Source organism: Pelodiscus sinensis, chromosome Z (genome assembly GCF_052426305.1).
Source record: "Pelodiscus sinensis isolate ZL-2025 chromosome Z, ASM5242630v1, whole genome shotgun sequence".
NCBI lineage: Eukaryota > Metazoa > Chordata > Testudines > Trionychidae > Pelodiscus > Pelodiscus sinensis.
The window spans coordinates 12,916,193-12,930,618 of NC_143085.1; the positions used below are offsets into that span (position 1 = coordinate 12,916,193).

At 48.3% G+C, this 14,426-nt stretch overlaps 1 protein-coding gene and 2 gene segments (V, D, J or C); all 3 read left to right on the forward strand.

Moving 5' to 3' along the window:
* LOC102460817 (Ig lambda chain C region-like) overlaps positions 1–14,426 on the forward strand; it is a 244,889-nt gene that overhangs the window by 218,632 nt on the left and 11,831 nt on the right.
* Positions 1–14,426, forward strand: part of LOC106731771 (immunoglobulin lambda variable 5-37-like) — a 71,710-nt gene that overhangs the window by 55,178 nt on the left and 2,106 nt on the right. Inside the window, 1 exon segment of the V gene segment in view lies at positions 10,895–10,932. Within this exon segment, the coding sequence occupies positions 10,895–10,932 (38 nt within the window).
* The window catches only part of LOC102458192 (immunoglobulin lambda-1 light chain-like), a 65,389-nt gene that overhangs the window by 14,021 nt on the left and 36,942 nt on the right, over positions 1–14,426 (forward strand). The gene's annotated exons all lie outside the window — the stretch shown is intronic.

Below are 14,426 nucleotides of genomic sequence, written 5' to 3' on the forward strand. Positions count from 1 at the left end.
AGAGTGGGCACCTGCCAGGCTCCTATCCCACAAGTGGACATTAGGGGAAGGGAGAGCGAACATTATTAGCAGTTTCACAATCAGTTCTACAAGCCTCTTTATGCAGCGCTGGGCTGCAGGCTGCTGCTTTATTGCACTGCACACCCCACCCTGAAGCCACTGGCCTCCCCTGCTGACCCGGGATGATGATTACACAGAACAGTCATGCAAGTTGCAGAGATTGAAACCAGGGGGAAATGGCTCCTGAGACCCATGTTTGTTACTAATGGCGCACATCTAGGCACAGATCCACATTCAGAACAGCCAGGGAGCCTCTGCGGTGGGTTCTGTGCATGTTCCACATGACACATCACCAGCCCAGTACAGTTAATGCCATTACTGAGTGTCTGTCCCATACACAAGAACTACGGGGTGCTATGAGGCGTCAGTGACCAAAACACATTGGCTACGTCTACACTGGCCCCAAATTCCGGAAAAGGCATGCAAAGCAGGTAAGTCAGAATAGGGAAATCCGCGGGGGATTTAAATATCCCCCGCGGATTTAAATAAACATGGCCGCCGCTTTTTTTCCGGCTTGGGGAAAAGCCGGAAAAAAGCGTCTAGACTGGCGCGATCTTCCGGAATAAAGCCCTTTTCCGGAGGATCTCTTTCTCTTATTCCTTTCAGGTAGGAATAAGAGATCCTCCGGAAAAGGGCTTTATTCCGGAAGATCGCGCCAGTCTAGACGGTTTTTTCCGGCTTTTCCCCAAGCCGGAAAAAAAGCGGCGGCCATGTTTATTTAAATCCGCGGGGGATATTTAAATCCCCCGCGGATTTCCCTATTCTGACTTACCTGCTTTGCATGCCTTTTCCGGAATTTGGGGCCAGTGTAGACGTAGCCATTGTGATTTCCCTTCCCCATCTGCACAGCTGCTCTCAAGCCAACCCCAAGCTGAATTGTCTATGAAACCCTGCCTGATGCTGATACTGATGCTTGAGGGGCACTGACTGACACAGGACTTATGTGTCTAACCACCCTCACCAGAGGGCCCCACCCCTTCACACTCGGCACTTTCCCTGTGGTCAGGACGACCAATGAGACAGCATCAGATTTGCATAAGGGTGGAACTTGAATGTGCCTCCCCCAGGAGGATCAATATAAGAGGCAGATATTGTCAGGCGATCTCAGCGCGTTTGGTGGGTTTTTCTCCCAGGGGCTTGAGATCTCCTCACCATGCTCTGGGCTCCCCTCATTGTCCTGCTGGGGACGTGCTGTACAGGTGAGGACGGGAAAACCTTGAGCTTGTTGCTGGACTCTGTGCAGAAACAGTGTCACTAGCACCCACAATGGTCCGAGGGGACTTCACAAGCTTTGTCTTTATTTTCCCAGGTTCCAGCTCTCAGTCTGTGCTGACTCAGCCGCCCTCAGCATTGGTGTCCCCAGGAAACACCGTGAAACTCTCCTGCACCATGAGCAGTGGGACCAGCATCAGTGGCTACACTGTGTCCTGGTACCAACAGAAACCAGGGAGTTCCCCACGATACCTGCTTTATTATTATTCAGAGTCCAGCAAAGGCCAGGGTTCCGGGGTCCCTGCTCGCTTCTCTGGTTCCAAAGACGCATCCAGCAATACCGGCTATTTGACCATCGCTGGGGCCCTGACAGAGGATGAGGCTGACTAATACTGTGCTGTGTGGCATAGCAATGCTTGTCACAGTGATAGAGTCAGTGGGGAAGTGAGACAAAAACCTTCTTTGTCTTCCCTTCCACCAGGCTGGGGCATGAACAGACTCTTAGTTTTGCTCTCTGCCTACAGCATATCACACTAATACTTGCTCGAAGGCGTAATAGATGGCTATGCCTAGGCTACACAGTTTTTTCAAAGAAAGAGGCCTTTTTTCTAAAAAACTTCACCTGCGTCTGGACTGTCGTCGCATTCTTTCGATATTAAACCGAAAGAAAGCAACATTTTTTTTGACAGCAGTAAACCTCATTTTACGAGGAAGAACGCCTTTTTTTGAAAGAGCTCTTTCAAAAAAGGGCAGTTTTGATTTCAAACCGGGCTTTTTCGAAAGAGAGTGTCCAGATTTCCTGGGTGCTCTCTTTCGAAAAAGCAGATCGCTTTTTCGAAAGTCTTGTGTCTGTCGACAATCTCTTTCAAAAGAAGCTTGTAATCTAGTATCAATAAGGATCTTGCGCAAAATGAATCGGCAGAAAATATGCTAATGACATCTCAACTCATGCTGAGTCCCTTATTAGCATATTTTCTGCTGCAAAAGCTTGCAGTGTAGACAAAGCCCAAGTGATCCATCCCCTATTGCCCATTCCCAGCAAAAAGGGGTAAGGCAGATCCTGAGATTTGTAGTGTGACACCCACCCATGGGCCAGCTAATGGCACAGAGCTGGTTGCTCTAATATTCACAGCGCAGCATTGGCCTGCCCCAGAATGACATTTGACCGGCAGGCATGTGAATAAGCAAGTTACACTTGGAACATACCTGGACTCGGCATGACTAGCTGCACCTCCCTGGGGGAACCAACCCACACGGCCTTAACGTCTGCCACCGCGCAGCAAAGGGGTGGTGTCAGCGGCGGATATAGGGCAGGGCGAGTGGAGCGGCTGCCTTGAGCCGTGCACTTCAATAGGCCCCGCGCCAGCCCCACTCGCCCTGCCGTATATCTGCCGCTGCTGCCCTTACTTGCTGGAGCTGCCTCTGCCGCTGCCCTTCGCTGCGAGTCCACGAGTGGCTCTGTTAGCCAGTGGCGTGCGGCAGCAGCTCATTGCCAAGGAGGCGAAAGGCGACGCCTGGCCATGGCGCCCGGGTATCCCGCTGCTCCACCCTCCTGCCCCACCCAGAGAGAGGCTGAGGGCGGCGCAGTTTCTTCCCTGGGGGGAACCCAGGCCCCTTTCCCGCCACACCCGGGGGCAGAGCGACCCGCCCACCAGGGAGACATCATCTCCTCCTGCCAGTCCCCACCTCCCCCCACTCGTGGGCGCAACGCGACCCAACTCCACAGACAGAGCCCCCCCCACACACACACATGTCCCTGGGAGCAGGGGGAGTAGCCAGCTGCCCCTGCCCAGCCAGGAGCTGTTTGAGAGGCTGAAATGGTCATTTTGGCCTGTCTGATGAGTCAGACACCCCTGCCTGCTGGTCCTCCCTATGGCCCATCTGTGCGCCATCCTCCACGTAGCCACACCCTGCCTACCCCCCAACCCGAGTAACCACATGCTGCCTGCCCCCCAAGTCCCAGCACCCACACGCTGTCTGCCCCCCAAATCCCAGCACCCACACACTGCCTGTCCCCCCCAAATCCCAACACCTAATGCTGCCTGGCCCCTCCAAGTCCCAACAGCCACATGCTGCCTCCCCCCAACACCCAACACTGCCTGCCCCCCCCAAGCCCCAACACACACATGCTCCTTCCCCCCAACTTTCAACACCCACATGCCCCCTTTCTTCCCCCAAGTCTCAACACCCACACTCCACCTGGCCCCCGAAAGTCCCAATGCTGCCTGGCTGCCAAACACCCAACGCTGCCTGGCAAACACCAGCCATGGGCAGCCAAAGAGAATCTACTGTGAGCCAGGAGCGTTTTGTAGGTCTTTCGATTATATCCATTGAAAACGACCTGTGTAAAGAAATGGACTTTCTTGACATCATTGAAGAATGTGCTGCCAAAAGAGCTAGACAGCTATAGTAGACTTAAATGCAAATTAAAATGTTTAATTATTAATGCAGAATTGTGTTTAAGAATGACTTACAATATAATTAAAATAAAAATTATCCAACTACATTAAGTTTCTATCAAATTTACCCAATTCACATTTAATATGAAAAATAGCCTTCAGTTTGGGCATTTGACGCCTTTTTTTCTATTTTGTCTCCAAAGGGGGACCCCACAAAATTGTGCTGCCCTGGGCCCCGCAAAACTCTCATCCGCCCCTGACTGGTATCACTCAGAGAGTCAACTGCACGAAACCTGGGAGAGGGTGGCTGCTCTACCTTTGTGTCACTCCTTATCCTTGTGCAACGGCCTAAATGCCTGGACAATCCCTTCCAAAGCTGGAGCAGGCCAAGGGCACGAGGAGTCAGGCTCTGCCAGGGAGGAGCTGCTGAATACTAAGCACTTTGCTTCCTGTGAGGTACCAGGGTGGCAGCTGAATTCTTGCATCAGTTGGGAAATCAGGGAGCAGCAGCAAGGGCTCACTGCCAGAGCATGCTCAGCTGGGCAGTTAGCCCTGGAAAACAGTTTCTGCCTCTGCCAGTAGAGATGAGATTTGTTGGGGCATGTTGCCCTCTGCTGGTCTTGCTTTCCCTGTCCCTGCCATAGTGTGTCTGGCAAAGTCTCCTAGGGAAGTGTTGGATTCTCCTCAGCTTTGATCTCTGTGGCTCTGCTGCCATCTTCAGGCTCATCCCAAGCAGGAAGTGTCTCCAAATGCAAGGGTCTGGTTTCAGTATTGACTTGGGAATGCCAGGGCGGTACTGCAGCAAAAGGACACTAGATGGGGATGTGCACCAGGGAACAAGGTTAACATGGGCAGAGTTGAAGCCATAATCTGGCTAAGGTGTTCATCGGGAAAGGGGGCGGGAGCGGCCAAGCATAGGCTCCATTTTCATTTGCCCCACTAGAGACCCGGGGAAAGAACCTGATTTTCACAGGCAGGAGTTCAGCCTCCTTTGGACACCCCCCAAATCACTAATCACTTTTGAAAGTCTTGACCAGTCCTTTTTCTTTTCCTTTGAATTGAGTTCCCATTAGAGAGGCCTGAACCCGAGCCCTGAATCTTAGCAAAAGCAAACTGTGTGTGTGAAGAAGATGGGAAGAGAGGGAACTGCAAGGGATGTGAAAGAGTCCAGACCTGAATTTCCTGGCACTGTTTGGGGTTTAACAGAGGGACACTCATTCTTTAGCGCTGGGCATTGGGTCTTGCTGGTTATCTGAACTGTATCACCACTGATTATGGGTCAGCATCTGACATTTGCCCACTATTAATTTGCTTGCTGCGTTTCACGGCTTAGATCCATCTCTTGTTCCTGTTGTTGGATAATTGAATTGTCTTCCTTTGCATGGACTCAAACTTATGCATGACTTGAGAAGAAACATTCATCTGTCTTGCATTATCTAGAGTATAACGCTCACTGTCTAAAACTATGGCATTATTAGCTGCTATGACTGCACTAATTAAGAAACAGTTAAGCGAGTAACTGATCATATTCACTTCTCCTTAAAAGACTCAAGTACAAGTTGAACCTTTCTGGTCTGGAACTCTCTGGTCCAGTGACATCTGTAGTCTGGTGGGACCACGAATATTGCTGAACCAGAGAACTAGACCAGAAAGCTCCAGTCTTGGGGGGAGGTTGCCATGGCTGGGAGTGCATCCAGTCTTGCAGGCTGGCAGCCCAGAAGGCCAGTGACCTCAGGGCAGAGAACCCTGCCGGTAGGCTGCAGGGCCATCAGGCTGGGAGCAGAGACCCATTGGTGAGCCAGCAGCCAGAGCGGGGTTGGAGTGGGACTGGCAGCCCAAAGAGGGCCAGTGGCCAGGAGCAGCAGGGGCTGGCAGCTGGGGGCAAGAGGAGCCAGCAGGCAGGCTGCGAGCAGCACGCTGGCTGGGGCTAGCAATCATGTGGCCCACTGAGATGAAGGAGGGCCACTCACTAGTTCTGGTTGCCCATCACTGTATAAGTCAGATCTCCCTGGTCTGGCACCTATACAAAGGGAATTCGCCAGACTTCAGGCACTCCTGGGGCTCCCTTTCTGGCTGAAATCCAGCGGTGGGCAACCTGCAGCCCACAGCCCACTGACATTCCACCTGTGGCCCACGTACCCCCTGTCTGTCCCCCTCCTCCACACTCCTCTCGTGCACTGGGGCACTGGAGTCCTGCACTTCCTACTCCTCCCCTTTCCTCCCAGCACTTTTGAAGTGCCACAAATCCGCAGATTCGCACTCTGTCCCCGCTCCTCTCCCTCCCTTTCAGAGCTTGAATGCTGTGAATCAGCTGTTCATGGCTGTTCAGGCTCTGGGAGGGAGGGGGAAGAGTGGGCCTCCAGTATCCCAGTGCACACGAGTTGCATGGGGGAGCGGGACAGACAGAAGGTGTGTGGGCCACAGGTGGAACCCCAGTTGGCCACATGAGCCCATGGGAGGCTCAAGTACATGCTCCCCTCCTTTGCTTTACTCTTTCCTGACTCAACAGACTGGTCAGGGTCAGAGACTCAGCAAAGCTCTCACATAAACCACTGACCAGGAGGAGTTGCTAGTTACCAGCTGCATAGCACATGTGCAGGGATGGTGTCACCAATACTCGGCAAGGCTGCTCAAGCGTGGCACAGTAATCTGCCCAACCTTGCCATGCAAGGCTGCCTAAGGGCACCAGAGCAAAACCAACTGTCTCTTGCCTTAAAACAGCCCTCTCTGATCTTGGCAGATTCCCAGTGCCCCTCTCAGAATGATATACAAAGGTCACTCATCATGATCTGCAGCCACCTCTCTACACATGAGTTTGGGGCAGGGAGCACTTAATAATACGGCCTGTCCCGAGAGAAGCTGAGGCAGGCAGAATGTAACTTGCTTTGCTGAAACAGGCCAGGTCACTGGGGCTAATACTTTGTGAAAGTGCCATGAACCAAATGGTGAGAAGTTCCGTAGAGGATTCCAAAACGCTTCCAACGTATCATGGTTTATTACAGGAGCTCAATTTTATGTCTCCCCTAAAAGATGTTTCTTCCAGCAATCGTATCCCCTCACGCTGTGCTGTGGACACCAGCTTCTGTTCTGACTCAGCACCTATTCCTCTACACAGCACGCAGCTTCCTGCAGCACCCTAGTTGTTTCTTGGAGGTCTCCACCTCCAGCTCTACGTTTTGCAGTGGGAGTGGCCTGATGCAGTCCCAGCACAAGGTGCTGCATGCGTAGCTTCCCAAGCACTCTATGCAAGGCTGCACGGCCACTTGCCATGGCTGATCGCTCAGCAGACAAGCTATCCGTGCTCAGTTGGCCTTCATTCTAGGTCACATGTGCCTGGTCATTGTGAAGTGGTAAGTGTAAATACCCCTCACCACACAATGTACATTACTAATAACCACCAGTAAAGCAAGTTTAGCCTTGACACAGACTGTGATAACCACTGGGTGAAAGGACACCCTGGTCAAGGATGACGAGCCCTGAGCTCCATGGAGTTTTCACTTAATCCTCCAAACACAGCCTAGGAGTTGGGACACTGGCCAGGCCCCGTCTGTGGGGAGAGCTTGGCAGGATGGAGAACTGGAAACAGCTGATGTTTATGGAAGTCTGATTAGCTTGTGCTGGTCACTAGATGCCTTGACCACAGACAATGGGGTGGTGGAGAGAACAGGGGGGAATGCCCATGCTTCATGTTCAAGTAAGTGGGGGCTACAGACTGTGGGAACTTTGCTGAGTCTCTGCCCCGACCTGTCTGCTAAGCTATGAAGGAGTAAAGCAAAGGGGATGGGATTGTTTGTAAAGACCCTCTCCCCAGCTTTTGGCTTTACAGGGGTGTGAGTTTTCCCCCAAGCTAAATGAACCCACTGAACAATGTGAATCCAGTCTAAAACAGCCTCAAGCTGGGCTAGCACCCAGCTCAGCTGCAGCATGGCACGCTAGGTCAGGAGGGAATAAGTTCTCTAGCCTGCTAACATCCCACCAGTCAGAATGGCAGTAGTGGAAGGAATTAACCCAGTTCTTCACCTTTCTGTGGCTTAAGGCAAACAGACAGGACAGTAGCTCATGCACTTGAGGAATTAATAGCTCTGGCTAGACTCAGCCATAGCACTGGCCACTTCACCAGGCAGCTCCTCCAAGGCAGCTTAGTCCTGACCCGCAGCACTATGGTTATAGCTCCCTGAGTGGGGAGACTGACCATGGGGACAGGGGCAAGGCAGAGACCAGTTTGTCCTCAGCCCTGCCATCCTCTAGCAAAACCCCACAAGGTGTTTCCCCATTACTAGAGTGTCTCAGTGCAAGCCAAGCGTGCATCAATGGAAAAAAAATGCTGTCACATAACCACAAGTCAGTTGGTAACCACAGAATCTGACCGCAGAGAACCACTTACTGACAACATGTGGTTACTGTCCTGCCACATTAAACCACACAGCAGATTTTCATTGGCTATGTATTTTTGGTACCAACTGGCACTTCCCAGCCTATGAGTTAATTTCAGGTATGCAAAACTGCCATTCGGGGTCAGGCTATGAAACAATTTCTTACTGTTAGCACATCCCTGCAGTTCTCAGCTCTGGCTGATCGATACAAGAGATGGCAGAGAGGCAACAGCCACTTTGACTGAAATAAAACCATCCTGTCAGAGGCTGTCCCACTCCCCATTGTTTGCCTATTAGTAGCAGGATCATGAACTTTGCATTGGTGCGTTCAGCTTTTCAGATGAACACCTGGTATTTTTCCAGCACCAAATAGCGCTGCAGGTTTTTACTACTCCATCTCCAAGATAATGATGGAAGTGTCTAAATATTATGATGACCATTTTAAAATCCTTCTATTTAAAATAGTACCCATCAGCTGGGGTGTTGCTCTGTGTAAACTGAACACCCTGTGCAATGTGGGATTAGGGACTTTAAAAGGGGATGTGAGGGGCTTCTAAAGAGCAATGAAATCATAAATTGGGAATCTGGGGTTGACAGACCAGGCTTGGTTCTCAGCTTAAGTCTGTCCAGAGCTGTCCCAGAGGACCTGCTAGTGCAGATGTCTTCAGGCATCAGCAGTCACTCCCCAAGCTGACTCTGAGTCAGCCCTTCCTGTTTTGCCACCAGCCCATGGCTGCGGGCCCCTCCCCTCCAAGCTCGCCTTTCCAGTTGTCTCTGGCCGCATGGTGCACACCGAGATCAGCTTTTCAGATGTAACTGGCTGAGAATCTGGGGTCTAAGAAGTGATGTTTCCCTCCCCAATCAGATGGCAGAGAAAGCTATGAGAATCCCGAAGATGCTAGTTGAGCAAGGGATTCTGTCCATGGCTGGCATGGTGCCTGTCCATCCCCTCCGGGGCAGGCAAGGGAAGGACATATCCTGCTCCCACAGGGAATTAGAGTCCATGTGAAGCCGCTCTTGGGACTTGTGGAGAAAGGAAGTCAATTTTGCTTTATGCCTTAGCCCTACAGAAGGATGGACTTTCTGACGTCTGTGGTTTTCTTGGGACGCAGGAGTTTGCATAGAAGATGCTTGTAGTACACACCAGCGGGCAGTACCATGAGAAAGGAAGCCAGACCCTCCCAAACTCTGAGATACCATACATCCCGGCTCAAACATGGAAATGCATTGTGGGTCCCCCATCATAGATCACTCCATGGTTCCCAGCAACGACCAAGCCCCAGGTGCCAGGGCTAGGCGGAATGTTAATTCTTACATCGCAACAAACACCCCAGAACCTGCCTACCTGCTGCTTTCCAGGGATGTCTCTGCCTGGCCTTCTGGGGAAACTGGACAGCGTATATGTTCTGAAGAGGTCTCCAGTGCTGCCTGCACTGGGGACTGACTGGACGGTACAGCTAATACTTCAGTAGCAAGTGTCCTTCAGTCGCTGCATTGTTCTTCCAGAATGGGATTTATTCATGGCCTCAAGCTGGATTTCAGAGCAGGAAGCCTCATCTCCTGGCCTTCTGTGTCAGTGGGACACACTGGGAATCAGGCCATACGCTCACTCACTGGAAACACAGGAACACAGAACCAGGTAAACTCGAGTTAAAGTCTGATATTGCCTTTTTCTGGATTTGTATTTGTCTTGACCTAAATCAAAACGAGGCTGCACCATAGCTGCTACAGGGACCACTTCTCTCTGTCTGTGACCCTCTAACCTCCTCCACCATTTCAGATACACATTGACTCAGCCTGAAGGTAGGGGAGTCTGCAGCCAAGAAGTGGAGTTAGTTGCCTTGGTCTGTGGGGTGGCTCAAGCCATATGGAGCAAGATATGGATGCAGAGGGTAGGGGTGAATAAGGTGCTGTCTTCATAAGGTGTGAACCTCGGAGCTTTGTCCCCTTCTAGAACTGACCCTGAGCGGCATTTTAGAGATTGGAAATGATCATATAGACATTCTTCCAATCTGTATAATTGGCTCCAGTATGATGTATATCAGTGAGCCATACTCCTGTGCCCAGCTGTACATCATGCCTTTTGGTTCCCCAGCTTATCCAATCTGTGGACAACTTCATATCAGAAAGACCCTACACACACACACACACACAGTCCCAGGCTTCCTTTCCTCCCAACCCCCTATTGATTGGCTCTCCAATTTCTGTTCTGCAGTTGCCTGGAGGTCCCTGGACTTCAGGCCAAAAGGCACTGTGTGAAACTGGCTGGCTGAAATTCTGCTATTTTTGTGAGCTGGTTAGTTCTATGGATACCGTACATTTCTGTACACCAGCACCATTAGCATTATGCTACTTGTATTTACACAGTGCCCAGTGCCATGTTGCTGGGCACTGCAGAAAAGCCAAAATCACAGAAATGGAAACTATGCTGGGCTCAGTGACCTATTCTGCCAAAATGAGGAGGAAAAAAGATCCAGAAAGGAAGAATTGTTGCAGAAGACAGGCCAAGAGGCTCAAACACAAACAAATCTAACTAGAAAAGCCCTAAAGTCAGACAATGAGAGTCCATTCTTTGGGCATAGCATTTTATTTAGGGCAAGATCTTCAGCGGCTTATCCCTTGGAAGAGAAACTGATTCCACAATTACACTCCCACTGAACTCTTATCTAGGTGTTTCCCTGTATCACATAAGTATCTTCAAAGCAACAAAATCTGGGTCTCTTTCCCCAAAGTACAACATTCTGGCCAATCAGTCTTCCCATTTAATTCATCCACTGATGGGATGTCCAAGCCACAAAGCAGAAGCAAGAAGCTGCCCGGATATTTTTGCACAGCTATGTGTCACTGTGTATATGTCTTCGGCGGCGGAACCCAGCTGACAGTCCTCGGTAAGTCACTGTAATATTCATTTACAATTGTTTCCCATTTGTTGTGGGGTTTGAATTTTTTTCCTTTGTTTTCTCTCTCAACTTCTCTGTCCGTTCTGGGCTGAGTGCTCTTCTACTCTGTCCTGATCATTACGAAAATGTGTGCATAGGCAGAAGGGTTTGTTCTGTTGAACGATAAAATGCAGGTCCTGTTTAGTTATAGATTTTTCCATCTGTAAAATATTTGTGTCCTTTCATTACTGATGAGTCCCCACTGATAAAATTTTTGGTTGCATAATAGGGTTTTGTTTTAGTAAAGGCGATGGGGTGGGAGATCTCCTCATTTTAAAGCCCAACCAAGTGGTATTTTAATTGTTCATCAAACAAATTTTTCTAGGTCAGTTTTCACTCTTTGATAGAAAAATATACAGGTAAAGGCTCCAGCACAAGGGGGAAATTTTCAGGAGTATGAGATATAAGGTATTAGTTGAGCAGAAAACTAGAAATCTGGTCAGTCCTGCAGCCAAAAAAAAGGGGGGGGCTCTCCATTTCAGAAATTGTAAAAATAACAGTTGCCCTTCATTTTTCATGAGGTTTTGCTGGAAAAGTTAGAAGGTTTTGGTGGAAATTTTCAGTTCGGAGTAAGAGAATAGAGGTGGTAAGTCACTTAAGAGGAAGATAGAAAATTTTCCACTTGAAACCATATGTGGATGTTTCAGGGCGGAAGCAATTAAAAAGATACTTTGACTTCCCAGTTGCAATTAAAAGGGATACACAGAAAATTATGATGACTTCTTATTGAAGCATGAGTCACCCTCTTTTGCAAAGTAGTTTTAAGCATCTGTCTGTCTGGCAAGTCACTATGCCTATTGCTGTTGTATCTAAGCAGCTCAATATTCAAAAGATAGTTCTGAGATTGAAAAGAGACAGAGAAGGATTTCTCCTTGTCATGCAGCTACTTAGATATTACTGTGATGGGTGCTAGGAATACCTGTGTAGTGCTAGGTAGGCAACAAAGATGATCTTAAATAGTGAGATTCATGTATGGATGAGGAAGTGCTCAAAGTCAGACTTTGTAGCCTAGAACAGAAAGGATTTAGTTGAGATTATAAATTAATTCTTGTGTCAGATAGATTACATCTACACTGCAGTGCTATTTTGCGATACTGAGCTTTCCCTAAATAACTATCCCGCGTCTTAACAGAAAGCTCGTTATTTCAAAATATCCCAGGCTCACTATTCCAATGTCCCTATAAACTCATTCCACGAGGAGTAAGGGACGTTTTGGAACAGTGGAAACATTGAAATTTGATGCTGTGTGGACAGCGCCAAATTATGAAATAAGCTATTTCAAAATAAGATTAAAAAAAGATACACAATTTGCGTAGCTCAAATTGTATATTTTATTTCAACCTATCATGCAGTGTAGATGCACCCCTAGAGATCACACCCCATTCTTCCCTTCTTCTTGCTTATTGAGCCAAGGGGTCTCTAGATGGAATGAATGGCAAGTATGTATTTGCTAACTAGAAGCACCCCCATGGGAGATGATAGAGTAAAAACACTGTAGATTGAATTAACAAGAAGCTGGATAATTTTATGGCTAGCTACCAACCCTAGGCAGCATCCCACACATGCTAAGGCAAGGAAATTGATATCTTGTGCTTCAGTTCATAGTGATCATTGCAACAGGACAGCAGATTGTCCCTTCACAGAATTGCACAGCTGCATTGAAACTGACCATATTATTAATTCAATGAGAGTTGTGGTTGCACAGTGCCTCGGAGAATCAGATCAACAGGGACTTCCACTGTACAGTGCCAGACCACTGAGTCATCTTAAGAGAAAAGCAATCAAATCTTATTAACTAATTTTCAGAGGTGCTATGCACCCCAGTCTCCCAATAGGAGTTCTGGATGATCAGCATCTCTGAGAATAAAGCCATGCGTGTAGTTCTGAACATGTCTGAACAGTCAGAATTTGCAGTACTAAGTCAAAAGATGATTTCCTTTAGGAGTTTGTCCACAGATATTTGTTCTTTTGTTCTAGAAAGAGGGAACCCATCAGCAAACAGGGTCATACCAGGAACATTAGACATTTTTTTTGAGAAAATGTCTTGTGAAACATCTAAAACAGTGGTTTCCAACCATGGGGGGTCCATGGACTATGTCTAAGATTGCCAAAGGGGTCCACACCTCTGTTCAAAATCCTTTAAGGGTCTGCAAATGAAAACAGGTTGAAAGCCACTGAACTAGATGTTTCAGATATTCAGATGGGCTAACATGTTGTCATTTTAAAAAACGAAGCTCAGTCTAGAAATTATCGGCCAAATTCTGCCCCCCCCCCCCCCCCCCGCACAGGTGTAAGTCTGGAGTAACTAAATTCACTTTGTCCTTGAAGATATTAAAATGATGATTTCTCCTTCCACTTTTGTGAGTGTGTGTGTGTGCGTGTGTACAATTAGTGTCAATTCATGGGTTTGATTGAGAAATGCCAGTTTATATATATATGAATGTATGTGTGTGTATATGCACACACATATACTCATATATATAAACTGGCATTTCTCAATCAAACCCATGAATTGACACTAACTGAGAATCTGACCCAATTCCATGGAGTAGCAATGTTCACTGAATCCAATGCCTAATGTATCTCTTGTGCTAGCACATGGGTTTCCTTGGGGCATTAAGTGCAGGATGAGGGCATAAATGTTTGAAGGCATAAATGTTTAGTTTCTCTTCAGGAGGCGGAAATGGCCTGTTTATTAATTGCATTGTTAACTGCAACGTAGACCTGACCTGTCAATGAATAATGCATTCATGAAACGCGAGGAATGCTAGGCTGCTCTCGGCTGCTCTTGCGTGTTCTGTAGTCAGTGCCCTGAAGATTAGTCATTCTGGCACCTGTTAGCAAGGAGAGTTTCTCTGAAACACGAGCTGAAACATTGGTCTTTATTCCTCTCAGTTATTGTGGTGAAAGTGCATTGACTACAAGAGATTTACACAGTGTAGAGGAGAGGAGAGTTTGCCCCAGTGAATCTAGTTAACTGTAGATATATATGTGAGTTGCCAAATTTGGTACAATCAAACACAGGAGAGTGAGCCCTTATGGCTCTCTACTCAGACAAAATATTGTCCCACTCCTGCAATTGGATCCATACAGACAGAGCCTCGGATACTCCCAGAGCATCTTTGAAGCCAATGGGAATCCAGTAGGAGCCGGTGGCATGCATCTGATTATGGGATCAAGGCCTAAGAGGTTAAAGTTCTCTACATTGAACACAAAGAAATAATCAGATGGCTCAATTCCTATGTGTTTCTGAGAACTCCGTGGTAACATAGCTAAGGCATTACATGTTGGCTTGTGCCAGGTCAGACTGCAGTTGACCATTTCTTAGGAAAGGGACAGTCCCCTAATGTGGTGTTCAGCTATCAGAGCCCTAGTGCTAGTGAGATCATAACAGACAATATTGGTAAGGCTAGTACTGAAGACCTGATGCCAGGCAAGAAGCA